Source organism: Tinamus guttatus, unplaced genomic scaffold (genome assembly GCF_059628265.1).
Source record: "Tinamus guttatus ecotype Peru unplaced genomic scaffold, ASM5962826v1 Tinamus_guttatus_pri_ptg000240l, whole genome shotgun sequence".
NCBI lineage: Eukaryota > Metazoa > Chordata > Aves > Tinamiformes > Tinamidae > Tinamus > Tinamus guttatus.
Genome location: NW_028288774.1, coordinates 13,647,794 through 13,675,623, shown reverse-complemented (window position 1 = coordinate 13,675,623; position 27,830 = coordinate 13,647,794). Strand labels below are relative to the sequence as shown.

At 47.1% G+C, this 27,830-nt stretch overlaps 1 protein-coding gene across 1 annotated transcript; it reads left to right on the top strand.

Annotated features, from left to right (window-relative positions):
• On the top strand, nt 1–27,564 carry WT1 (WT1 transcription factor). The gene is made up of 9 exons (XM_088525886.1): nt 1–448; nt 3,165–3,287; nt 3,359–3,461; nt 6,617–6,694; nt 14,797–14,899; nt 16,149–16,299; nt 21,684–21,773; nt 22,587–22,679; nt 25,558–27,564. Exons 1-9 carry the CDS (start codon nt 58–60, stop codon nt 25,677–25,679), a joined length of 1,254 nt encoding a protein of 417 aa, XP_088382012.1. The 5' UTR covers nt 1–57; the 3' UTR covers nt 25,680–27,564.
• Nucleotides 27,565–27,830: the final 266 nt, after the last annotated feature.

The window sequence follows — 27,830 nt, the reverse complement described above, 5'->3', positions numbered from 1 at the left end:
AAGTGCGGCCCGGGGGCGGAGTGGCTGCCCGGCGGCAGGCAGAAGGTCTGCGAGCAGATGGGGTCCGACGTGCGGGACCTCAACGCGCTGCTGCCCTCCGTGCCTTCCCTGGCGGGCAACGGCAACTGCGCCATGCCGGTGAGCAGCGCGGCGCAGTGGGCCCCCGTCCTGGACTTCCCACCGGGAGCCTCCTACGGCTCCCTGGGGCCGCACTCCTTCATCAAGCAGGAGCCGAGCTGGAGCGGCTCGGACCCGCACGAGGAGCAGTACCTGAGCGCCTTCACCGTCCACTTCTCGGGCCAGTTCACGGGCACGGCGGGCGCCTGCCGCTACGGGCCCTTCGGCGCGCCGCCGCCCAGCCAGCCGCCCGCGGGCCAGGCGCGGGTGTTCCCCAACGCGCCCTACCTGCCCAACTGCCTCGAGAGCCAGCAGGCCATCCGCAACCAGGGTAAGCGCGCAGCCGCTCGCCTCGCGCCGACTGCTCTGCTGGGCCGCGCGCCGCCAGGCCTGCCATGGAAAGGCGGCCCTCGGACCAAGCGTTTTGGTTTAGTTTGGTTTTGGTTTGGTTTTGGTTTGTCTTTTTTATTTCGTTCTGCCGCTTTCGAGTCGCCCGTGGTTCCCACTGCGCTCGCGGAGTGCCCGGCTGCGGGATCCGCGCAGGAGCGGCGCGGGCCGCGGAGCTTCGGCTCTCCCTCGAGCACGGCCGTGGGCGCCGCGGGCTGCGGGGCCGGCGCGGGCGGTCACCCCGCCTGCGGGCGCGGGTTGTCGCCGCGTCGGCTCCCTTCCAGTGACCGCAGGGCAGGCTCGGCTTCGCCCCGGCCTCCTCGGCGGCCTCGCCGCCAGCCGCCGGCGATCGGATCGGCCCCGGCGCTTGTCCTGCAAGGAGCCGCGGGCCCGCGCGCAGGTGCGTTGGCAGCGCCTTGCCCTTGCGAGAGGCCTGGCGTTGCGAGCTGCCCCGCAGCTCGGGCTGGGCGACGCGGGGACCCGCAAGCCAGGAAAGGCCGCGTTGGGCGCGCGTCCGACCTCGCCACGGCCCCGGGAGCGCTTTAGTGCGGGCAGGAATGGTGATGGGCACGCGGGTGACTAAATCCCGGCGCGGGAGCGCGGCCAGCCCTGCCCGGCTCGCTCAGGGAGCAGCTAGCCGCGACGTCGCGCGCTCCGAGCTCGCCTGACTTGGGCCCGCTGAAGAGAAACCCTCGGGTTTAGGCACAATCGCAGCGCCGCAGGCGGCGGCTGCCTCGGCCCGAGCGGGCGGGCGCGCAGCCTGTGCGGAGCCCAGGATGTGGCCAGGAGCGTAGCTGTGCGGAGCTCCCAAAGCCAGGGGAGAACCGGGCCGGGGTTCTGCGCGCAGGGCTCCCTTAGAGCCACGCAGGTGTGTAGCGGAGAGCAGGGCCCCGGCAGAGGCTGCTTGCTTGCTTTGCTTTGCTCTCTTCTTCTCTCTCTCCTTTTTATTTTTTTTTTCTTTCTGGAGATGGATAAAATGTTCTTGCTTTGGCTCTCCTCAAGGTTGAACTTGCGCGTTTTTTTTTTTTAGCCAGTTTCCCCGAGCGTGGGAAAGACACCACCTTGGCTTTGCGATGACATTTCTGCCAAGTCTGGGGAGGGCTGTGGGGGGAAATCGGGCTTTGAAACCTCTGCCCAATTTTCCTCTTCCCCTTCGCCCGCCTCTTTCATCCAGATGGGCTCCTCCAACAACTGGATTCCAGCGGCGGGCACAGTTCAGCGGCAGATGGACCACTTTTAATTATTTTCAGCACATTTTAATCAGGCCTCGTTCTGATAACGCCCTAATTAAAGAGCCCTCGCTATCGGCAGCTCGGTTCAGAACTCGGCTTTCTTATCACATTCCTGAAGCTTTGGGTCAGGCAACACCGGAAAATGCGGCCAAAACATCGTTCTGCTCCGAGCGGAGTTTTGAAGGTCACCAAAAGTCTGCGGCGGGCCAGAAGCAGCGTAGACAGTGTCAGTGTTTCAAACGAGCTCGAGAAGAGGCAGAGGGGAAGGGAGAGAAGGGGGCTGCAGGCTGAACCTCTGCCTGAGGGCTAAGGAGGAGACAGAGCTGCGAGAAGCAGCTGCGGGGTTGGCAGCGCCGCCGAGGGACCCCGCGGCGGGCGAGGGACGGAGGAAAAGTCTGTCCCGCTTCGATCCCACGGGCTGGCTTAACCGCAGCGAAAGACAAGATTGCGAGGTCTTGGGGATTTTTTTTTTCTTCCGTGCCTCTCACTGACTTCGTTTCTCCCGCGCAGCCCTGCAGGTTAATTCGGCCCCGTACCGTCTGTGCGTCCGGGCCGCCGGCAGAGCCGGTAAAACGAACAAGCGACAACGGGCTGGGTCCCTTTGCTGCCTGCCCGTTTCGTCGCTCGTGCCCGCTCGTGGCGGTGACACCGCAGCTCCCGCGCGAGCTCTCGACAGCCCCGGCCCGCCTCGTCCCCGATGAGCCCCACGCTACCCGTGAAAATAACCCCCGCCAGCGGGGCCGCCCCGCTGGGAGCCACGCGTGTGCGGGAGCGCGGGGTGATTTTCCCAGCCCGCGTGGCCTTTGGGGGTTGTTTTGCTTTTTGGAAGAGTGACTCTCGGCCGAGCTTGGCACTCGGGTAAATGCTGATGAGCCGAGAAGCCGCTGAGATAATATTACTTTGTAATTACTTTTTTAGCTGAAGTTGTTTAGCCAGCTCCAAGTCATTAATGAAAGCTGGTGTCCAAGCACCTGATTTACGATGCGGTGTCGGCCCGGGGTCAGCAGAGGTGGTCTCTTTCCATCTGAATCTGCTCGGGGTAGGAAACAAAATAAGCTGTTTATTATTTTGGATAGGGTTTTTTTTTTTGCTGAAAGGAGTAGTTTTATTTTTGCATGTAGCATTCCGCCTTTTTATTGCAAACTCTTTTTAAAAAGAGAGAGAGAAAGAGATTAAAGAGTAACTTCTAAATTGGAAACGGCAGAGGAGTACACAGAGCAGATGGGACTCTTCCTCTTTAATATGAGCAACAATTAATGAAAACATCCTTTTTTATTGCCGAGGCCGATCTGTTCTCTTTAAGCATGACACTTCCGAGTTTCGGCCCCGCGCGCTGCCGGCTGGCCCCTCAGCGCGGCGTCGGGCCCGGCCGGGCGCGCGGGCCGAGCCGGGCCGGGCCGGGCCGCGCTGACGGCGCTGCTCTCGCAGGGTACGGCGCCGTGCCGTTCGACGGCGCGCCGAGCTACGGGCACCCGCCGGCGCACCACGCGGCGCAGTTCAGCGGCCACTCCTTCAAGCACGAGGACGCCGTGGGCCAGCAGACCCCGCTAGGTAACGCCGCGCCCCCCGCGCCCCGCGCGCCCCCCGCGCCCCCCGCGCTCACTCGGCCGCTCTCTCCGCAGGTGAGCAGCAGTACTCGGTGCCGCCGCAGGTGTACGGCTGTCACACCCCCAGCGAGAGCTGCGCGGGCAGCCAGGCCCTGCTCCTCCGGACCCCCTACAACAGGTACCGCCCCGGCCCGGCGCGGCTGCGCTCGCGGGGCTGCTCGCTCGGACGCGGCCTTTCAAGCGGCTTTCTCTGTTCTGCGGGAAAACGGGCCTGTTCACTCTTATTGTAAAAAAAAAAAAAAAAAAGCATTTAAACAAAACAAAAAAAAACAACAAAATAATATCACACATACACAAACAAACCCACTCCGCTTCCAGCCTGGCACCCGCCGTGTCTGGGCGCCTTCCCCTGCGCCTCCACTGCCACAGGCGCCCCGCTGCTCGCACCCTTCCCGGGGCAATTAGAGCCTGGCAGGGGCGATAGGGATGGGCAGGCAACGAAAAATGAGCTCGGGCAAGAGCCCTGCAACGGCTGTGAATAGACAGGCCTGTGGAGCGACTGCTTTCTGAGAACGGGGCCACCAAGGTGGTGGGTCTCCGTGCCAGGAGGAAGGGCACGGGCTGTCTCCGCAAACAGCAGTGTCCTCTGCAAGCGCCGCTTCCCGCTCCCCTCGGCCGGCCTTGGGGGCTGGGCGCGTCGCTCGCAGTTTTACAACGTGTTTAGCGAGCAAAGAAGTTACCCAAAATTTATTCTTCAACTTTTTGTGAACTTGGAGCCGGTCCCGTATCTGGGGGTTGCTAAGTAACCCGCGCACACAAAACAATGTTCCCGCGCGGAGGAAGCGGCAAGGGGCTCCACTCGCGGCTCCTCTATCGCTGCTGATTCATCTGCGCTGGACGCGGGACAACAAAATGCTGTCACTTCCAGAAGCCACTTCGCCGATGGCCGCGAGTTGACGTCAAGGGAAGGAGGGAGTGAGGTAATGAAGGAAGGAAAGGAGCCTCTGCCGCGAGATTAGCCCGCGGCGTCGCTGCCGGGGAGCCGCTTGCGGCGGGAGGCGTCGCCTGGAGGAAACGCCACCGTTCCTCGCCCTCCCGCCCTCGCGGCCGTCCTCACTTGCGCTAACGGTACTGGCCGCTCGTCCCCCTGCCGGCCGCGCGCCCTGGGAGGCTTGCGGCTCGCTGCGGTAGGATAAGGGCTAAGCCCTCAGCCGCGCCGGGAGCCGATGTTGCGGCGCGGGATGTAGGTCAGGACGGGCTTCTTCCCGGCTGAGGGAAGCTCCTGTTTGTCCCGAGCCTGCTCCGCTTCTGGCTGGGTAGCCCGGCTGGTCCCTTCTTGTCCTCGCGTCCAGATGTTCAAAAGCACCTGAAAAACGGAACGAAACGAAACTTGTCCCTTCACGGTTTTCCTGCCGCACGAGTGCTTCTGCTAGAGAGGGTGGTCAAGGAAAGAGAGACTAAATACCGTGCAGAAATGAACGGCACTCATAAGCCACAAGGCTGCAATGGCCTGGAAAAACGACCGCACTTGTCGAAACAGGATTTGGAGCAGTCATTATTATTGTTACTACCACTGCTGCCGTTCTGAAGGGGATGTCCGCGGCCTCGCGGGATGCTCAAGGAAAGAGCGCAGTCGCTCGCCCCTGCTGCTGGTGCGGCCCCTCACCGTGGTCTTGAGGCAAAGCAGTCGGGAAGGCCACGGTGAGAAAACCGGTGGGAAGACCGTCACCAAAGACCCTGCAAGCAAGAGCCTCTCTCAAATCTGTGGCCTCGGCAAGTGGTGACTCCGCTTGCAGCGCCGCTCGCACTTTGCCTGTCGCTGGTAGCTGGACGTGGTGACAAACCCGTGCACAGGCGCTCTGGCCGCCCGCGCTCGTGGGTGCGTTGCACGGTGCTGTGAACTTTTCTACCTCGCGCTGCTTAATGTAGTAAACATGCCCGATGTTGAAAATTTACTGTGAGTCACACTTACAAAGACTTTAAAAGTGGAGGAGTCTCGGTGCAGATTATAGCTCTTTCTGTGCAGAGGTCAAGAACTCGGCAATACTGCAGTGCAGGCCAAAACAAACTCTATATGATCTACTACTGGTTTCCTTTTAAGTTCCCTTTTTGCTCAGCGTTGACTTCCTTTTATTCCACTCCAACTTACATTAATCCCCGTTGTAGAAATGCTTCCCCCCCTCCCCTTCCTCTCTTTTCTCTTTAAAAGCATCTCTGTAATGAAAATAAGTTATTTTTAGTGTCCTCTGCGCGGCCACTTGGAGGGCCAGGGATTCAGGTCGGGAGCAGCGCAGGCGTATCCCTAGGGACGGCGCTTTCCTTCTCCCAGCTGCCGCCTCGTTCCCCGGGTTCGGAGCGGAGCCGCTGCTTCCATGAGCTCGTCCGCGGTGCTGTCAATAAGAAACGCGAGCGGAGCTAGGGATGCGCGGCTCCCCAGGGGCCAGGCGTTCAGTCCGCAGGCGGTGCCGCTGGCCCCGCAGCGGGCTCGGCCCCTCGCCGTGGCCTCGGGGCGCGAGCGGGACGGGGAGCTGCGGCCGCGCTCGCCCCGCGCCGGGGCCGCTGTCGCCGCGGCGCAGGGGCTGCCGGCCGGTGACAAGATGAGTGAGTGCGTCGCCTTATGAGAAGGCGGGAGGGGGGGAAAGTAGATATTGTGGGGGAGGCTCTTATAAATGAACTGTCAAGCGAGAGAAAGTTAAAGGGAAATCTCCTGCTGTAAATGCACCGGGCGGGTACTTCTAATAAAAATCAGGGTCCTGGAGGAATTAATTACAGCAGCCTTACAGGAAGAATTCGTGGAATTGCAGAGCGGAGTTGGCACAGGCCAGCACGGCGCACGGGGAAGCGGCGGGAGAGGGAGCAGTCCCGGGCTCGCGTGCGGCACCGCTCGGGGAGGCGCACACGGGCGGCCCCGCGCGCCCCGCGCTCGCTCCGCGGCCTTCCGCGTGCGGAGGCTTCCCCCGCGGGCTGCCCCGGCGCGGAGCGGGGCCGCGGGCACCCAGCGCCTCTGCCCGCCCCGCCAGCCGCAGCGCGGCGGCGAGCCCTTTCGTTACTGTAAACGGGTCCCTATCGGATGCTGCTTTTCCGCAGGGAAAATCCGTACGGAAAGGTCTCCAGCGAATGAGAAATGAACCGACCTGTAGACCAAAACAGGCTTTTATTTTCCCTGCGTCATTTTATTTTTGTAATCGATATTATATTGGGACTGTATAGAATAAATCGACTTGCGCTGTTGCATGTTTTAAAACAAGAAACGAATAACGATGCTGCTCTTTTGACTTAATTCTGCTCAGTTCACGGCGATTTTCGCTCTAATTTTCCCTGTTTTCCCCACAGTGACAATTTATACCAAATGACCTCCCAGCTCGAATGCATGACCTGGAACCAGATGAACCTGGGCTCCACACTCAAGGGGTAAGCCGCTCTCTTACGCCGGACTCTCTCACCCTAGCAAGTTCCGATTCGTTTCTGTATTGTTTTACGAAGGGAACGGCGAAAGGCAAAGAAGCAGCGCCCGCCCTCCCCGCGCGGCGCGGCCGGCGCTGCCGCAGCCGGCGCTCGCGTCCCGGGGCCGCGGCGGCTCCCTGCGCGCGGGCCCTCCCGCTTCCCGCTTCCTTCCTCCCGGCCATTGTCGCCCTCCCTCCCACCTGCCGGGAAGAGGCTCCGGGCGCCTCCCCCGCGCCGCTTCCTGCCGCGGCGCGGCCAGGAAGGCCCCGCGGCGCCGCCGCCCCCGCGCCCCGCGGCGGGAGCCGCGTTCGCTCCTCGCGAGGGGCGCCCCGCGCCTCCTGCCGCAGGTGGGTGCCCGGCGGAGCATCGCGCCGCGGGGCCCTCCCGAGCAGCACGAGCCGGGCGGGAGAGGCGGCCCGGGGGCTGCGCTCGTGGGCTCCCCTGCCGCCGTGGGAGCCTCGGCTCTCCGCGCGTTGTGTGCAGCGCCGCAGCATGATAACGGGGCAAACGTTGGGCGTCTGCCCCCAGCGCGTTCACAAGCCGTGGTTGAAGGTTAGAGGCATGAGATAGCCCTGTAGTAAACTATTTGCGCTGGAATGAGATGGTGAGCCGAGTCTGGAGAGAGCCATGGAGGAGCTCTGCTGCTGCAAAGAAGATCCCCAGTTCCCACAGCAGTGTACCACGCAGCCTCTTTGCTGACTCCCTTTTTAAAGGTTATTTCCTACTTTTTTTTTTCTCTCTCTGAAGTATTTGTGATTTCCTCTGTAAAGTGTACCCTTTAAAAGCCAGCCATTTCAATATTAGACACTGTTTTGTCTCTTCTGGAGAAAATATCCTGCAAAATGGAGAAACACATCAACCTTGACCGAGGTCCAAGTTATTAAAGCAAGGAAGAGGTTATTCTTTGGGGAATTCAGTGAAGAAGGAAAAAAAAAAGACACAATAGGAATATTAAAGGAGTACTGAACAAAATAAATGGCTTCTTACTTGTCCAGGAGTCAGGCTGTTAGCAGGGTAAAGTATGTGACCTAGGATGCATGAAAGGAGGAAAAAAGAAAGAGAAAAAAATCAAGATGAATGATCTATGGTAAAACAAAGCTGAAAGTTTTGGTATAGGCCAAGATTGTAGAATCTGTGGAAAATCAGCACTAGACATAGCCTCATCACTGGTAATTTGAGCCAAAATAGTTATCTGTCTTTTCTGGCCAAGAGTTACAGTACGCAGTACCTCCAATCTCAGTTGCCATGAACATAAGGTATTCTTCCCAAGATTTACATCTTTAAAATATATGATCTGTTCATAAGCGATTCTCAGGCGTTTAGTATTTCAGTTACTTTTCTCAATCTTGTAGTTGTAATTTAAGGATTTTGGAATCAGTCTTTCTGCTGAAATACAGAGCTTCTATATTCCGTCCAGCGATGACAGTCCTTATTTAGCTCCCTTGACTTGAGTTCTCACGAGTCCTTAGCTAAGCCTAGCTAAGGCTTCTACTTCATAGCAAGCAAGAAAACATTACCAATAACTTTCACAAGTAATTAGAGGATTCTGTAATTATATAAAACTTAGGGATTGTGCAACGTATATTTGATAGCAGACCAGTTCAGTAGGGTGCTTTCTGGCAAGTTGAAGGTTGAGGCACTGAAATGAAGCAAATGCCATATATTGTAGATGAGGCCGGTAATCACTCTGTGCTTAAGCCATCCAGCAGTTTCTCTGGTAGCGTTCTGCTTTTAGCTGTTTGCAGTCTTGCCAGCATTTGATTGATCAGCTCCAGAATCTTCTCACTTTGGATGAGAAGTTTGATGTTTGGCAAGGAATGTTGTCGGATGGCCAAAACTGTGTCCTTTTCAGCCATTGTGTAAGCCACTGAAGTTGAGTTGTGAGCTTCTCAACGGTCCTGTCTGTGCAGTATTAGTAGAAGCAAGAGTCTGGCAACTATCTCATGATTTTATCTCCTGGAGCCTGCTTCAGCCAGTGGCTTTAAGACTTAGCAGATTTGCTAAATTTTTTTCCTCTCTGGATATTTTAATGTCAGATACTGGAGCTCGGGGCAAGAAATTTTGTTGTTTCTCTGGGTTTTAGTCTTTAAGCACTTTTAGTATACGTAGGCATTAGGAAACTGCAGAAGGAATAGCTCAGGTGTCAACCAGAAGTGGGCAGTAAAAAGTGTGGAACAGGGTGTGAGACCAGCACTGCTAAACGCTGGAGAGGTAAACCTAGAAGCTTAATTCTAGGTATTTTACTTGCTGGCAAATCAAAAAGCCTAAATATGCTTCTCTGCGAGAAGAAGACATCCCACTGCTGCTACCCACTGTTCAAATGACCTGAGTTTGGGTAGTAGATTCTTGTGTCCGGTTCTTAACGCCAAAGGTTGTATTCAAGCTGTGCTTATAAGCCCTGTAAAGTCCAACCCTCAGGTGAATGGAGAGTAGTCCATATTTACTGCCTTGTGAGCTAATATGTTGATTATGGGATGCCTGTTTGCGTAGCGACTTCTCCATCCTCCTCAGAACACTGGGTGGACAAGGGCTGTCCTAGTGACTCCAGGAACTGTGGCACAAACCAGCAACTTCTAGGATCGGAGGGAAAGGTCTGTGGTTTGTGGAAGGCTTTTGGGGAGAGGTGAGACCTCCTCTGTTGTTGTTGCAGGGAAGTCGGTGTGTCCTGTACTTCTGCTTTGCAAACTCAGCTGTCCTAAACATCTCAGAAGGGATGCCCCAAATTAGTGGACATCTTTTCCCTCAGTTTTTATCCTTATTTTCTTTCTGTTACTTTCCCATTTGTACAAGGAAGAAAATACTGCCTCCTTTCCTAGGACTGTTGTAGAGACAGTCCTCATGGCTATGAAACTCACTGTTGTTTTGATGAGTTCTGTATATAAGTGTTGTGGAAATAATTTATACAAAGTAGGGAACAGAAGTGCCTGGTAGACAAAGAAATACAGCCACATGCACCACAGCAAGACTTAATAGAAATACTGCATAGTTTTCTCTTTGTTTCTCAGAGTAAAAGGAATGATCCATATTTCCTATAGCCACTTGAAATCTCATATATAACCTGACAATATTTAGTTTGGTACCTCTTGTTTTTATTCAGGTGCTAAATAAGAGGTGTTTTCCATAGACATTTGTAGAGATTGCTCTTTGCTCAGACTCACTGGAAAGAAAATGAGACAAGATTCTGTAGCAGAGCATTAAAACTGCATCTACAGCAAGGCAGCGAAAGCTCAGGTTGTCTAGGAGAGATTCCTAAAGGTTCTTCAGTTTACCTATGGAGGCATAATTAGTAAAATTTGGAAGCATAAAGCTTCAGTTCTGCAGACAACGTGGACGATGACCTATTGTTCTTAGTACTGTATTTTCCCTTTCCTACTGATAGCCGAGCGTCTCATCGAAGGGAAGTCTTGAGTGAAACCCTGGTCCCACTGAGGTCAGTGGTAAAACAAAACAAAACAAAACAAAAACCCAACCACGACTGAAGCTGTTGAGATTAGGGTCTCCTGAAGGCCCAGTGCTTGCGTTTCATTAACCAGCTGTTTTTCTCATTGCAGATGGCAGAAGGGCTGTAATCTGTGAAATCACGTTTTTTAATATTACTTCGCCTTGCAACGTGCAGATAAAAATGCAGCTTTACACTCCACCCTCCTTAATAGTGTTAGACAAAGAGCAGGCAGAAATATGATCTTCTATATAACTAATCAAAATCTTTTTGCTGTCTCCATACATATTTTTCCCATGGTGCTAGGATGGTAAATATTTTAGCAGAGAGAATTAGCTCTACTTCTTTTCCTTTATGTTCTGTTATCAACAGGACTAGCCCACACCCTCACTTTGCCTCATTTTTTTGGCTCTGTTTCTAAACCCTAAAATTCCTGTCCCTGCATTGAAACACAATTAAATTGAGGCTTAATGTGGTGCCTGTTTAATGTAATCTTGCTTTCTGGCTTTCTTTTTTTTTTTTTAATTCTTCCAAGTCTGAATCTCATGAATCAACATGTATTCACATTTCATCTGAAATTTTCTAACTCTCCTCGGTATGCCTTAAAGTTTCCCTTTTTCAGTTTATGAAATAATAATAAAGAAGCTTAACTCCTCAGATTAAGTTGTAGCTGGTTTATGCATTACACAGACAATTTCAGCTTAACAAAGTAAAAATGGTGTGAGAGAGAAATTGCAGCTTGATTATTTTTTAAAATATTCAGATTAGAATGTCATCTTTTATGAGTTTTTTTATAACCACTTAGATTGATACAACTCTCTAAAGCTGCTCTGTTTTTCATCACACATTCTCATCTGTAAAACCTTCGTTTTTATTAATCTTTGTACAATCTGTACAATTTAGAGATTAATCATTGTAAAAGAGCTACTCTCCAAGTGCTACGGATTTGCTGGACTAATGCTAAATGCAAGCATTTCTAAATACTCTCCAGCAGATAGCACTTGCTTAGCATTTTGTATTAGTAAGTACCAGTCTTGGTTGCTCGGTTATCTAGAGTTACGTTTTATGGATATTTTTCCATGTCTGTTTATGGCTGTCTAGAGCCAAAGAACAAATACACTGGGTGATTTTTTCATCAACCAACGAAATATTTAATACACCAGTTCTGCCTTTGTGCTGCTTTCATTAAGTTAAAGGAGTCGCATATTTACAGGTAAAGGCAGAACGCGAGAGACCGTGATGCCCAATCCTGCAGTCCTTTCTCGAAAAAAATCCCTGTTGGGTCCCCACAATTTGGCTGTGTCTGACCTTGCTTAGATCTGACTCCTTGCAGGACTTGCAGAGGGATCAGCCGGGTGTCGCTCCCAGTGATAACTCTGGGCTTTAAAGGGGAAATCTGCTTACTCATTTATTGCCCCTTGGTCTCCCCTTGGGAGAACACGCGGCTCCTCTTCTGGGAAGTGGTCTATCCCAAGGACCAGTGTTCATGCACGTCCACCTGCGCAGCGCTGGTGAGTCCCTAACGTGTTTTTGTTATTGTTGCTTGGTCTGGAACGCGCAGCGTGGACTTTGTGGTGCTTGAGGAAGATGTAGGATGCTGCCTGCTCCTCAGGGACTTTATGGGCAACTTTTCATTATTTTTCATGCCTTAGTAAATGTCAAAGCGTATGACGTTCTGCTTGTTTGCCTAGTTAAACATCTAATCCCCAACTAGAAGAGACAAAAGTTAAAGAGCTCCAACCCTCTTAAGATTTCCTTCTACCTAATGTACTGCAGATACAAATGCATCACTTACTTGCACTGTTAATGTATGTGGGATTTCCTCTCATTTTTATCTTTCAAATGCAGTAAATTTGAGGTTTTGAGGTTCAGGAATGTACTTAGGCCTTTATACTGGTTCTTCTGTCACTTCTTTTTATTTTAGTATGTAGATCGTAACAATATAAAGAAACCTGACTATGCAAAAATGTGGTATAAATTTTGTGGCATACATCATGGATGCATTGAGCAAAGAGGGAAGAGATTGAAAGAAGAAAGTTCCTTTTTTTTTTAAGGTTATTATTAATGCAGAGGGAAGGTTCAGGTTCAAGAGAGCAGGAGTAGGGACTGGTTATGAAAACTCTCCATTCAGTGTACCAGGATCTTCACTGATTTGAATGAAGAGTCACTGCTAATTTCTGTCTCCATGAAGATCACGTTATTTCATGCTGCTTCATAGTAAATTCTATCTTCTGACTCAAGAAATCCCGTGTAGCCCATTTCGCTATCCTGGGCTGTGTGACTGTGCTGAGTACCAGCCAGCGGTGATACGCTTTAGAATGGAAACTACGGTTCCTCCTTAAAATGCCTCTTGTCAGGGGCTCTTTAAGTAGATGGCTCTTCGGTAGTTAATATATTATGGGTCAGGAGCCTCTGAAAACAGGTTTAAATCTTCAAGAATTTGCAGCTTTATGTACAGCTATAGAGAAGTATATTTAGAAATAATGGGAGGAAATATGAAAATGAAAAGGCTGAACGTTGCGGAAGGCTTCCCAGCTGAGCAATAGCAGTTCGGATGGAGACCTTCCCAAGATCTCCCATTCATAGGGACATCGCTGAAGGCACAAGCCAGGGTGTTTATTTGGTTTCTTATTTCTAGGAGGAATTATTTCCAAAGGGACTATTTTTTTTTTTACAAAAGTCTTAATTACTGAAGGGTGAAAACCATGTGAATTTGAAGGAAATATTAGGCTGTATGATAAACTTTTGCTGGATGTTCCTCTTCCTTCTAAAGTTCCTTCTGTCTTGGGAGTTTTCTTATCTGTCTTTTTGTCTGCTGCTTTTTATCATGGGTAAGGTCATTAGGAAAGGTGTGAACTGAAGGTTACGCAACTACTCAGGGTGTCTAATGTCAAAGTTCAATATTTACCCTTGATTCACTAATATTCTGCAGATCAGCAGCAGCAGCTTCTGCTGCAAATGGAGGAGCTCACTGTAAGATGGTAGTTCTCCTGTCCCTTCTTTTTAAAAATACACCCTATAATTTGTGATTAACATGAGCGTTGCCATGAGTCAGGTGCTTTTTAAGCTTTAATTGATTTATTTGTTTATTTATTAGCAAAGTCTGTAGACTTTGCTGCCTTTAAATAGAGAGGAAAATTCAGCAAGGATGTTTTCTTGCCACTACCCTATAGCTTGTTTCCCTGTGATCTCCTATTTGCCACTTCAGGCTGAAATAACAGAGTAGAGTCTCCAGAAGGAAGTAGCCTTTGATCCTTTGCCTGGATAGGAGGAGCTGAAGGGAATTCCTGGCAAGTCCTAGCTGGCCAGGAGCGCTGAAGTGGACTGGAAGCAGTGAGGGATTGAGCTGAAGAAGCCCATCTGTCAGGTGGCGGCCCGCGGGCTGCCACGAGGGCTCAGCATGACAGACGTGGCCCACGCGCTGCTGCAATGGCTGTTCAGTAAACCTCTCCTCTCCTCGGTGAAGCTCACAAACCTTTTAGATGGCTCCTGCGGTCCCGTTCCTCTGGCTGTTCGGCAAATCACTTAAGTGGTTTAAAACTTCCTTGTAACTCTACTCTGCACATGAACTTTGAGTGTAAAGAAAGGAAGGACCAGTGAAATGAGAGCGCGGGCCTCAGGGACCCCCTAGAATTGCTATTGCAAGCACTTGGCAAAGCCTAGGATAACATCCTATGTATCCATCTTTGTCCCAGGCTCTGTGCCCTTGGGCTTTGCTCTGGGCTTTCTAATTTCTAGCGCAGGGTAAAATATGAGCACTTACCATTGCCAGGGTGTATTAATACATGTGGCTACTAATTTAAAAGCTAAAGTTTATTTACATCTTTCTGACATCAAGGAGGTTGTGCACGGGAAATACAGCAATGTTTTTAACATTCTGGAGAGCAGAAAGTAGGATTTTGAAGAAAAAGTGTAATTAGATGACCATATGCTTGTGAGATTCTCCAAAACAGAACAGAACTTATATATTTTTAAAACTTTCATCATGATGCTGCATGAAGTATCCTGATTATTTACAGCTAGTAGGAATAGGCTTTGTTGTTGTTTTTGAGGGTTAATTTGTAGTGCATCCCGCAAGCTGATATGTGGGATAAGTAGTTTGGACACTGATTTGTAATCTCTGTTTATGAGTACATGACTGCTATTCTTATAAATGTCATCACTTTCTTGGTAGTATCTGGTAATATCTGAGTCATGAGGTGCTGACAAAAATCCACTGCACTTAATGTGAAACTTGAGGCATTTTGCTCATTCCAAAAGATATTAGCAATAGCCAGCCCCACATTTAACTGATAAATAACGTGTACATGTGCACATGACACAGTTATGCTGCTATGTGGATTTTTTCCCTCTACCTAATATCTTTGTGAAAATACATCAGAGTCCAAATCATGGCAGTAATTTTTTTGTTCCGGACTGTCTTAATGGCTGCGAGAAGACGTGTGTGTGGAGTCAGCGCCCTGGGCCGGGAGGGAGCGGGTGCAGGCAGCCTGCTTCTGGGAACGCCGCTCCGACGGGGATGTCCTGGCTGCAGAAGCGAGCTCTGCAGGTGTTACCGCCAGCCTCAGCCATGGAACCTCTCTCCTGGAGCCGAGCACTGAAAACTGTTGAATTTCTCCTTTATTTACAGCCATACAGCAGGATACGAGAACGAGAACCACAGCGCTCCGATGCTGTACAGCTGCGGGGCCCAGTACAGGATACACACCCACGGCGTGTTCAGAGGCATACAGGTGAGGGCAGCCCTTCGCGGGGGGGCCCGTTTGGTTACTACTGCCCTGCTATTTGTGTATCCACCCCGGCTTTGTGCTTTCCCTGTTATCAGGAAATGCTTGAAATAACGAGGTCCTGACTTCGTCGAAGTAAAACGTAGGACTACCTTCTGACAAAGCTCTTTAAAAATATTAATTTCTCCTTTAAAACACATTTTTGAGGCAATATTCCTTATCAGCTTCTTGCAGTGGTCCAAAATAGAAAGCCCTGCAACTGGCTGCAGTCACTTCTGCCTTGCAAGGCTTCTGTGGTTGCAATGGGTTAAGTCCATTACTGTATAGAAAAGATAACAGTTTGATTTCAGAGAGGCTTGAAGCCTTACTAATTTGAACGTATTTCCTCACAAGAAAATTTAATAAGCGACTGTGTCCTCATGAATAATTTTTTACCTTTCTGAAAGTTAGAGCATTGATAAATAAATATGAAAATATGTCTTCTTTAAACTTATGGCAAAGTCATTACAAAATATTTCTCTTCTGTGTTGTGTTGTCATCTGTGTTTTCAGCATATGTGAACATTTTTAGACAGCATCTCTTGTCCTTTTGTATTACTATATGGCTTCACAATTCGTTATCTAGTAAGGAGCTCGCAGAAGCAGACGTGTGAGCCAACTTTTTGTTGAGTGACTAGGACCAAGCAGTTAACATAGTTTAAGGAAGTGAATTCTTGCAGAAGATGATTGTTTTTGATGGAACATGATGACGGTGGCCAAACTGCATTAAGATTGAACTATCCTCCAGCTCCACCTGCACGTTTTTTTTTAACCAATTTTCATTGATCCAAAATATTAATATCTCATCCTTTAACTCAATATGAAAGTTTAATGTAAAGAATGCTCTTATCTCTTTTCACTGGTATAAGCCCCAAATTATTTCATGGCCAATGAATGTTCCTCTGGGTCTGTGCAATCACACCCGCCATCAGTGTGCCCTGCTTAATCTCACGTATACATTTCACTGAGAGAATTTAATAAGCAGAATTCACTGTGTTTTACCTGCACATAATTTTAATACTCTGCAAAGACCAGCTTAAGATATGCTGCAGTTTCCCTGAGTTAATAAAAAATAAAATAAAATAGCCTTGTGCTATATATATAGTGTGCTATATTCAAGTATTTCTTTGTCCCAGAGCAGCGTGTTTGACTGTTTGACTGTGATAAGCCAAAGCTTAGAACATATGTATTGCATCAGCCAGCCTCTGTCCTTGCAGGATGTCCGACGAGTGCCTGGAGTGGCTCCAACGATCGTCCGATCGGCGGGCGAGACGAACGAGAAGCGGCCCTTCATGTGCGCGTACCCCGGCTGCAACAAGCGCTACTTCAAGCTGTCCCACCTGCAGATGCACAGCAGGAAGCACACTGGTAAGGGCAGCGGTGACCCGCCGAGGTTGCGTGGCAGCGCTGGACAGCAGAGTGGGGAGGGTGATTTCAAAACGGCCCGAGGGGCCAGAAGTGACGTGCCAAGCTGGGGCAGAGCGAATCCTTCCGGCAAGGTGGGTATGTGCTCTGGGCAGTTCCTCGTCAGGATGCAGAAGATTCTCTGTGAATTAACACTGAAAGATGCTTACGAAGGAACTTGATAGTCTCTGTGGCTTGTTTTTTAACAGGATAAAGTTCTACAGGCAAAAAAATGATTTAAATGTTTATAGAATGTCTATAGAATACAGACAGGCATAAAGGGTAGATAATGAAGACTTTGGAGTCCAAGGTCTGCAGAAATGTCATTCTATTCCTGTGCCACATGCTCTAGGTGACCCTGCATATGCAGGGGGGTTGGACTAGGTGATCTCTAGAGGTCCCTTCCAACCCTAAGCATTCTATGATTCTATGATGCTGTTTTCCATAAATAAATCTAAAAGAGAAGAAAATGTGGAAGTGTAGTGGAACAAGGTAGGGGAAGCTTTCTGGGGTAGTTGCTTGACTTGTCTGGACGATACATTCAGCCTTGGGATTAGAAGTGATTTTTCTTCTTTATCTGGCTGGCAGGGAGAGTTAGATTTTTGTTAGATTTTTGGGTGCTAGCTATTTCCAATAATTATCACCTGGAAATTGTGCTCTAGCAATTTCCCAATTGCCACAGAGATTAGGACATGATGCACTTCATTTCTTGGCTCCTCCTCTAACCTGAAAGTCTTAGTTTTTGGGAGTGCTTGGCGAATTATGCTTTATGGGAGTGTTTGCAGTGGATGCTCTGCAAACACTTCTGCATATGAATTAATATATTTTCACATTGCCTCATTTATATAATAAGATAATTCTGGGATAGTTTGCTTGTGTTTGGCATATCTCTTTATGGCCAAAGTAAAACATTATGTCTTATGTTTCTGCATTGACTCATGACATTGAAACTCTTCCACCTTTCTTAGTATAATGGTACATCAGTTTTGTAATAATGACTTGCAAACAGTGGCATGTATCTAGTATTAAAACAGCAGGTGGTATCAATACAGAATAGTGTTGGCTCTTGACTATCTTTTCCTTTCTACCATTTACAGAGGACTGGCACTGGCTTTTTAGATCTTCTGTTCACTAGCTGCAGTATTGCAAAATCAAACAGGGCTCTAAAACACAAAATTGGATCCTGTAATCAGTTTTTACCAATGTTTCAACACAGCCTTAGTTGAAAATATGTTGACATTTTGTACCCTTCAAGATTGCTTAGCATTGTTAACAAGGCTTTTATTGAAACATGTGCAGCCAAAAAAGCTTTCTCTTATCGTGGTATATTTTGCTGCAGCAGATAGGCCTCCTAAGGGAAACGCAGAAATACATATAACTTTTCAGCAGTGCAGCCATTAATATAGTGACTCGTTATCCTGTAAACTTCAGAGATTTCTTTGTGGAAACAAATTTATGTCTAAACCTTCATGAATGTCGTTTGTGGTGGTTCTGCCTCAGCCCTTTGGAGTGTAGTGCCACACATTGGAAGAACTGTAGATCTATCCTACGTAGAACAGCATCTTCACAGGGAAAGCGCTCCCTGCCTTCCCACCACACACATCCTTCAGCTGAAATATGCTCAGCTGCAGCTGCGAGTTTCTGTAAGGAAAACAGAGAATCTGTAACTCAGGACTTCATCCTTTATGTGGCTGCTGTCTCTTGGTGGTGAAATTCAGAGGCTCTAATAGGTGTAAATAATAGAATCAAACAATGATTTTTGTGCTCATCATCCCATACTGATTGCTTTGACTGAAGCAAATATCCTTTTATGATGGCACGTGTCACTGTGCTGCAAAGCTTCTTATAGTCATTAGTTGTTAAAACACCTTTGAAAGACAGAGCTCTGCTCCATCTGGCTGTGACTGTTGGATTCTAGGAGAGTGGCCAGGGAAAGTATTGTGGCTTTTTGCCCTGTTCTGTTCTCCCGTGGGTGTCCTTGGTGCTCCAGTGTGGGACACCACAGGGCAGCATGGATCTATGGCCTTGATTTTTCAAGCTTTCCATCCTTCCTGGGTTTTAATGTCTGAAGGATAAAGCAAAATTATTCTGTATTTAAAACAAGAGTTTAGTTGCACAACGGTAACATCCTTCTATACCTGAAGCCCCACGTGAAGGTGATAGGAAACATTTCCTGTAAAGACTCTTTACTAAATACAGAGAGCAGGTGGAACAGGAATGTGTTAGAGCAGTGCAGTGAAGTTCTGCGTAGGGGACTGTGCTGGCTGATTCAGTGGGGGTACAAGGGAGCACAGGCGGCCGTCAGCTTCGTGGTGACACTTACAGGCCACAAAACCAACCCTTCTCCTGATGCTTTGCTCTTGGCAGCAGGCTTTTGCTCTTCCAGTGCTCCTTAGTTAGATAAAACAGGCAAGGGGAATATTTTGTGCAATAGCTGCAATAGGAGGAATTTCAGAAAATGTGTGAGCTTGTTCTTTTTTAACTTAGCCCTCTTTGAGGAAATAGTTTTATTTTATTAAAAGTGTTTACTGAAGTAATGCAAAGGCTGAATCACACTTGTGCTGTCATTGCTGAGCTTTATTTTTCCTAAATATCAAAAAATACCTCTCCCATTTTGACTATTTCATTAGTCAAGTCATGCACTGAGTTTAGACTTTACTTTGTGTTCTCTCCATTAGTAAATAAATGGAAATAATCAGGAAAACTTCAGTGTCACAGGAGAAAGGACTGTTGAAAGGTCATCAGCATCTCTGTTTTACTTTTTTCTTAATGTATATAGTCATATAGGAAGGTGAATATACACTGGAATGTTTTTCATATATTGAGAGATCTAAGACTACTACTGAAAAGGTTCTAGTGGATCTGTGAGACTTTCTGTGTAGTGGTTTAATGAGGCACCAAGAGGCTCTTTCTGATTTGGCATCTTTTTGCCATCCTGGTCTCATGAAACTCATGGAAGTTACCGCTTCCAGGACAGGAGGCCTCAGCAGGCATTTCGCTTGCCACCAGCTGATACTGAGCGTGTAGAAGGAAATCTCTAGGACTAGGATTTCTGTCCAAATATTGTGCCTGTTTCTGTTTGTTTGCTTTTGTTTTGTGTGCAGTGTTGACATATCTCTGTGTAAGCATGCTGGATTGATTACACGCTCTGGTTAAATTTGTCCTGAATTTAATCAAGGTTATATTTCAAATATTTAAAGAAAAGCTTTAAGATGCCTGCCATCAGACCTGCTATACTGTTTCATTCAAATACCTCCCTGTCTTCTGCATTTATTTTGCAATTAGGAGACAATCACCCTGTCACTGCACTCTGCTCTGCTGACATTCCCCTCTTAAATCTGCCAAAGAGCTGAATTCCTTGGAAGTAAGTGGTTTCGGAGAAGCAGGCACCCCCCAGGGAGTCCTTGTGGTCAAAGTGTGGGGAATTATTTTAAACACTTCTGGCAGCTTTAATCCCTTATGTTAATAAATTAAGCACAGCAGAATGGCAATTGCCCACACCTAAGTCTGAGAGTCAGGAAACTCTTTTGGGTGACTGTCACAGGAGCGTAAGTCGTTCCTGCAGATTTAGCCGCTATTGTGAAATTTTGATCTTAGCTGCACTCGTAAACTTGCAATACACTTCTTAAGATGCTGTTATGCTGTGTTACCCCCATCAGAAGACTTCTGCCTTAAACTCAAATAGCTTGTACTGGTACCTTAGAACAGAGTTCTGTGCAAATATAGTACAGAGCTATTAATAAACCTTTCAATCGATTCTGTAATAGTTTATACAAAGTGTCTAAAGACCATCCAGAAAAATTATTTTAAAAGAAGAAATGTCTTTAGGCTCTTAAATCCTGCCACATCCTAATATTCTAATGATTAGCCCCAAATGAATATTTATGTAAGACAGACCAATTTACTTACTTAGTCATGCACAAGGATAAAATGGCATCACAGCCATATTCCTTTGCTGTAGCTCAGCAGATACACTTCTCATTCAAGATGCAACTGGTGCCAAAAATCCCTCTTCTCCTCATCAAAATAAAATAAAAAATGCCAATCCTCTCACTGAAGTTTTTTGGAAGCATTTTGAGTTCAAAAATACACAGGGAAGCCAAGCTCACCTTCCCTTATTTTGCTGAGCTCCCATTTTCCCGTAGGTGTTTCCCGCTGGATTTTCGCTTCCGTGCCAGCGACGCGCAGCCGAGCAGCAGGTGGCAGCTGCTCCAGTGTGCGCCTTGCGCACGGGGAAGCCAGGACCTGCACTGCTTCTCGTGCTGAGGTCTCTCTGCCAGCTGTGGCACCGCACAGACACTTCATGTGGGGACTGATATAACTGGATAGACCTTAGGCTCTTGCAGGACTACGCTGTGGTGCAAGGGGGCCTCAGTCGGGGTGAGAATCAAACCTGCCACCCATGGAGCTCCTCTGTGACAGTGCCAGGGTTGGTTCTGTGGGGCTGGCTGGACTTCCCCACCTCTGCAGCGTGCTGCAGGCCAGCGGCGTGTCCGTCTTTCCTCAGCTGCTTCCACTGCTGCCTTTCTCTTTGTTTATGTGGCTGGTGAAGTCCCTCGTTTTGAAAAACATGCTCATTCGGGGCACTATCTTTTAGGGATTTTGGTTTTTTTAAATCAGAAACTCACTGTTATTCCTGGACAGAACATACCCTGAGGTTCTGCACTGACCTATACGGAGGGTGGAGGACGTTTCCTCCCTGTACATGTGGCTTGGGAATAATGCACAGGATTGCCTGGGGGCAGGGGGCAGCTGTCTGCAAAATTCTGTGCAATGGTGCCTTATGGAAGAAACAGCATTTAAGTTTGCGGGAAGAATGTGCATTTTTCTGTGTTTGAATTTTGCTCTGTTATTCTTTTAACTTGTTACAATTACCAGCTGCATGGATGTCATTGGTTTCGTTTTTGCCTCAAATCCAAATTAGAGCAAGCTGCGAGTTTGTTCCCTTGCATGAATTACAGCTCTCTGAAACAGATCGAAATAGCTGACTAAAGTTTTCTGCAAAATAGTGAACAAGACGTTTTGGTTCTTTTCTAGCAGAAAACAATAAAATGGTTTTCATGCAACTTAATTTTGGTGATTTTAACCTAATGGGCCATTTTCTTTAGGGCAAAGAGATTTGAGATCAGAGACAGTATAGTATAATTAGCTATTTTCCCCAGCCTTTCCTCTGTGATTCTAATGCAGTTGCATAGTTTTATATCAAATGAGAATCTAGCCTAACTCTAGATTGCTTTAGAAAGGAAGGAAGATCAAATATTTTAGTGTAATAGGCTTTATCTCTGGATTCTAGATAACATATTCCTCAGTTTGGGCACGTTTTCTAATAAATCATTTGTCCTTTACAGGTGAAAAACCCTATCAGTGTGATTTTAAGGACTGTGAACGAAGATTTTCTCGTTCAGACCAACTCAAACGGCACCAAAGACGACACACAGGTCTGTTGGCAACGCCTCTCTCCTCTTTAGATTTCATCTTTATAAGTGAGTTAGCTGCAAAGATTTGTTCTTAAATTCAGCTTTAGTAGAGGACTGGACCTTCTGTTTCTCCTGCCATTTCAGCATGAATGTGCTTGTTTATGACCTTGCCACCCAGCAGCCACCTTTTTGAAACAGCTTTTTAGGTGGAACTGCGCTGTACTGTTATCTGCAATATAGGAAATATAATTTTAAAAAGCAAGCAGTTCTGCAAGAACTAAGTGCCCACAAGCAACCAGATAAACACTGCTGTTGATGTTCTGGGGTTTGTGTGGTAAAGCTAATTACGTGAGTGCTGCGGGTGCCTAGCTTGAAAAGGTGATGGGATTGCACGTGGAAAGGAGGAGCGGAGAAGGGAAGGCCGGACCCCGTTTCAGAGTACTCCTCTGACGGTGGAAAGGGAGAACGCGGGCTTGGGTGTCCTGTCCCCCAGGGAAGTGCTCTGGCACTTGGTCTCCTGGCTGTTGTGGGGTGGCTAGGATAAAAAATAACAAAATTTGCAAAGCTCCCTTGGTCCAGCAGCGTAAGTGGGTGCTTGTTTACGCTGGTGCAGTTTGGATACTTCAGACCCAGATGTAGACGGAGGTTGCAAAGGGGTTATGTGTGGCAGGCTGATTAACGACTTTCTGTAATGCGGGGGCATGAAGCTGGGAGGAGCACTTACAGGAACTAGTACAAAACATCCAGATTTTTGAAAACTCAGAAATAGCTGCTTGGTAGCTACCCTACCAAGAGGAGAGTGCGTATGAGCATAGACTTCTTTTATCTCTTCAGGTGTGAAACCCTTCCAGTGTAAAACCTGTCAGAGAAAGTTCTCCAGATCTGATCATCTGAAAACTCATACCAGGACTCATACAGGTAAAACAAGTGCGTAAACTTTTCTTCACATTTATATTTCATTATTTATTATGTTTAAATAAATGTTACTATAAATTAAATGATTAGAAGGTCTCCTAATGAGGGGTTAAATATTCAAAACTACAGAAAACATTTCAGACCCCAATGATTTTATAATGTGACTATAGCTCCTAAATGTCATAGTGACTTTTCAAAATGGGATTTAGGTGATTTTACACATTCTTATTTAATATTTTAAGAAATTTCAGCTTGGCATAATATATTTTGTCAACTACTATGAAACAATCATCACAGTCTCAACCCACAATTGTGAAGCTGATCTACTGCTTTACTGCAAAAACCTCCAAGACAGAAGTTTTAACTCTAGCTTCAGCAGAAGGTCTGTAATCTAAAGTATTCATAACTACTCATGCTTCCCCTAAGTGTCACTTGAGCCTAATGCAGGAAATCATGGCAAAGCTCTTATAGTTGCTCATTGCGCTGCAATCTCTTCTCTCCAGAAGATAAATAGAGAGCTTCTTGCAAACTCACACTGATGGACACTGAAGTAAAAGCCTACTCACATATCCAAATATCCATTCTTTTTGTAGAAACCATAGTATTTCATATAAATACAGAAAAAAAATATGAGGCTATTTTAGTCTACTCTGTGTGCACATGACTGTGAACACTATTAAGGAGCAACTGCAGCAACCTCTGTATTTTGGCTGTAACTTTAGAATTGTTCTTATGAATAAATATTTTTATATTCCCTCGCAGTACATATACAATATTTTTACCAAGTACTTTTTTTTTTTTTTACTAAACGCTTTGACGTGCTAGCTTAGTTTAAAAAGAATTGAGATAGTTTTGGTCAGGAAGTGATTTCACTTGGCTCTTCGTAGTTGCCACAGTATTTTATGCTAGGATTAACCTTGAAAAATGTCTCTACATTGGTCCTATGGACCAAAAGAGATACATGTTTAAGACTTGAATAAATTAGTTAGAAATTTTCATAAAGGACACAATTAACCTGAGAATCATGGGACTTTCTCTGGAGCGAACCAAAGAAGTGCTTCAAGTAACAGCCCCGTCTGCGCCTGCGAGCTGCCAATGCCCAAGGGCTTGGCTGTGTTCCTGGGCTCTCCCCAGCCTCCCGTGCCGAGCCACAGCACCCGGGGCTGCACCCAGGTATTTTCTTGCTCAGCAAGAGCTGACGCTCTGATGTGGACACATGGCAAGCAGGTTTCCCCATGTTGCTTGTCAGGATAAACTGTGTTCCCTATCACGTTTCACTGCTGCCTCATCTGCTAATTCATATGAAGACCCCTCAGTGTCCCAGTTTACCTAAATAAGGGAGAAACGAGAACTTGTTCTCTTTTTATTTTTCTAGTAATCTGTTTTAGTCCTTCCTCACAGGCCAAGCCCAAACTGTGCTCATCGCTGAGTCAGTTAACTGCGGTAGCAATCCTTGCTTTCAGAAACAGCAACAAAATGAAAAGAAAGTTCCACACCTCTGACTTTTCAGCAATAGAAATGTGATTTCTGCTGCCTGCACAGGGAAGCTGTGTGGAGTAATCCGTGCCTAGCACAGGATCAGTAGAGATTGCTGCCCCCTGTTGCAAGAGGAGAACCAGAATTGCTTGTCAGGCCCCACAGCTCCTTGCTGCCTTTGCTGTGGTGGTGCAGCGCCAAGCTACCAGCAATAGAAAACTCACAGCAGTTCACAGTGTGGTTTGGCTAGTGCTGTGGAGATGAAAGGAGACCACTTTATGCAATTTGTGATTCTTATCGGTAGTTGTAAGCAGATCAGCTTTGTCCCATACTGTGTTATGCACTCAAGTGAGATGGTTGATGCTTTTGCAAGCATGTATGTTAAGTGGATAAAGTAGATTTTAACGCTCCACCCCACTTATATAATCTGTTTATTGCATGGGATTTTACAAACAGAAATACACAACATTCACGCCCATCCCAGATCCCTTTTTGCCTGAATTTGGATGTTTGTGAAATGCACAAAGTATGAGGCAAAGAAGAGAAGAAGATGGCTGGGTGAGCTCATCCCACTCCAGTGTGTCTTGAGTTGGAGGTACGAGGTGTGTAGACAGCACGGAAGAGGCCAGGCCCAGAGCTGAACCTGCTTTAAAGTATTGCATCTATTTGAGGAGAAAGAAAATGAAAGTCTGACAGAAACATGAGTCACCAGGCATTGCTCTGAGCTAATGAAAGCATTCCTGCAGCATTCCTGCAGCATCAGAGACACGGTCTGACATTCCACTTAGGTGCTGTAGAAAATCAAGAGAGCAGATGGAACTCTAAGAAAGTGGTGGCATTTCTTGTTACAATTGTATGTTCTTTCCTTGGGCTTCATTTTTAGTGAAGAGTGTATTTGTTGGAATGTTAGAAAAATGCTGAATATTTTGGGCCTCTGAAATCTCTATTTTGGCAGTAATGGGAAACTTCTGGTATAGCTCAGCAGACTTCATGCTGAACCCTGTTGCTTCTGCCACATTCACTTGCACTCACCAGTTCCAAAGAACGTGCTGAGCGTGCGGGGACGACTCTCCTTGACTCGATGTCAAGCTCTAGGCAGCGCCGGCCGCTTCTGCGCCGCGCTCGGCGGTGCGGCGGAAGCCGGAGCGAGCGCCGCAGGCAGCTCGGGGCGGGCGCGCTGGGGCAGCGGCAGCAGCAGCAGCCCGGCCGGCGCGCTCCGTCCCGGCGCCCTCGCGCAGGATCGCTCGCTCCGCGGGCCCTGCGACGGCCGCCGCAGGCAGAGAGCACGGAGCGCAGGAGCCGAGGGCGCTGCGCAGCCCGGCCCGAGCGCGTCCTCCCCACCGCTGACGCGAGCGAGTAGCAGCGTCTCGGGCAGGCCGCGTACCCGCTTAATAACAGGGTGTTTTGTTAACAGGTGAAAAGCCTTTCAGCTGCCGGTGGCCCAGCTGTCAAAAAAAATTTGCCAGGTCTGATGAATTAGTTCGTCATCACAACATGCACCAGAGGAACATGACTAAGCTGCAGTTGGCTCTTTAGACAGTTCAAACAAGGGAATAAACCAGATGGGACATTATGAGCTACTGCAAACTTTCTCAGCCATCTTCAGTCACCTCTGTCAGAAAGCTGCGGCTGTCTTCTCAACGCACTTGGCACAAGTTAACTAAACCGTAGGATTCTGCTCAGCCTTGTCTTCCATTTTGACTTAAAAAATTTCCTATTCAATAAGTTCAAGAGATTTTTATTTGTAACTTTGCTAAAAAGTGAGCAGGATTGCCACAGTTTCAATATCACTATAAACAATGCTTACTTTGGATGTCTGCTTCCAGTTTTCTGCTTTAATTTTTACTTCAACTTTCCTAGGTACACATTACTGTACCTTTTTCAGTCCTGCCGTGAGTAGGGTACCTGTCCCAAATCAAGGTAAGCTTTATGCTTGCTGCATTTGTGCACATGCTGAAGTTTCCAAACGCGAGCTATCCTACGCCAGAACATTCATCTGAGATACTTTTGGTAAACTTTGTACTTGTACTGCTGAAGGGCAAGCTTTTAAAGCTAGAAGCTCAGCTTTTGAATTTCACAAATTAAACTTTTTTAAAGAACATATTTCTAGAGCAGCTAAAACTAGTTGAATCAATACCTCTCTGTACAGAAAATAAGAATCTTACCATTAAGTTAACTTGTTCTTTAAATAATCACATAATTGATCCCCAACAACTGATTTGTTTGTCAAATAACTCTCTCTCTGTCTCTTTTAAATGTATTGATTTAAATTTATTCCATCATGAGACGTATAGATCTCCTTGACACAAAACTAATTCCAATCATTGTAGACATTTGGGATTCGTTTACAATGTAAAGCCACACTGGTTATGTGGCTAGCAAGCTGTATAAACTTAAAACTGAACTTTAATGGGGCTGGTCCAGGATCTCCATTAACAGATTACTCTTAAGATAAGTAACTTAAAAAGACTCTTGGTCAAGTGTATGTGAAAAAGACATTATTAGTGTAAGGAAATATATTGTTTCAGGGTTTTGGGAGGAGGGGTTTATTATTTACTTTTAATTGCTTGAAATTGTGTGTATATATATATATATCTGATAATGTATTGCTCTTAGACATCTAAAATTAGAAAGTGTATAAATATTAGATGCATCACTGTTCTGATGTTGTTGCTGTTACAAACTATTGATAACACTAAGAATGTAACCTGCATTTTTCACTGAGCTTTCAATTAAAGCCCATTCAAAGAGAAACACATGAGAGTCCAACAGATGTCTTGTTTCATGTCTGGTATTAAATTTCAAATGCCCTGTCCAATAGTATCCTCTTTTTTTTTTTTTTTTTTGTATATAAAGGTACCACCAGCACTGATGACCACTAGTTAACCTGTCCAGGTCTTGACCACAATTTATCCATCTCACTTGGGAATCATACTGGCAACAGAAAACAGTGTCAAGTTTCATATTGTGCTATAAAAGAGTTGCTTCAATCGTTCGTCTTCTTACAGAAGTATTCCCTTTCTCTAGACCTGTAAGATTTGTGTAAGAACTTCATAGCATAGTAAAATCCAGTTTAAAAATAGAAGTACTGGCCTTCTGCAGAACTGTGCTGAAACCATAAGCACAGATAACTTTTTAAATTAGGATGCCAAGGGCTAACTTTTAAGTAAAAGTTAACTTAGAGTCGGAATGTCTTAAATCACTTCAGCAGGTTGAAAAAGACGGTCTTGCTTAGATGATGAAGTGTGAAAATGAAGATAAAAAAAAAACTGTTTCTTTGTCATACTGCCTGCTTTTCTCTAGAAGTAAGTACAGCCTGCCTTAGTGCCCTTTGACCTTGCAAAATATTTGTATCTCTTTAGCAAAAATCCTGAATGTATCTTGCCAAGCTTTTTTCTCTAATGTACACAATGGAGTTCTATGATGGGTTGAGCTTTCTCTCTTAAAGTGCAGCTGCATCGTCAAGAGAACTCAACAGTTAATTCTTCAAGTCCTCTTTTTCGCATGGGTATTGCATCACGGTTAATTACTGTTGGGGTACTGCGGCTCATTTGTATCCGTCAGCTTTATCTTTGGCTGCCAAGAGACAGCATCTCTCTGGAGAAACTCATAACAAGTGTGGCAAACATCAGATATTTGGAGTGAATGGTGTATATAAAACTGCATAGAATTAAAAAATAAAGCAGC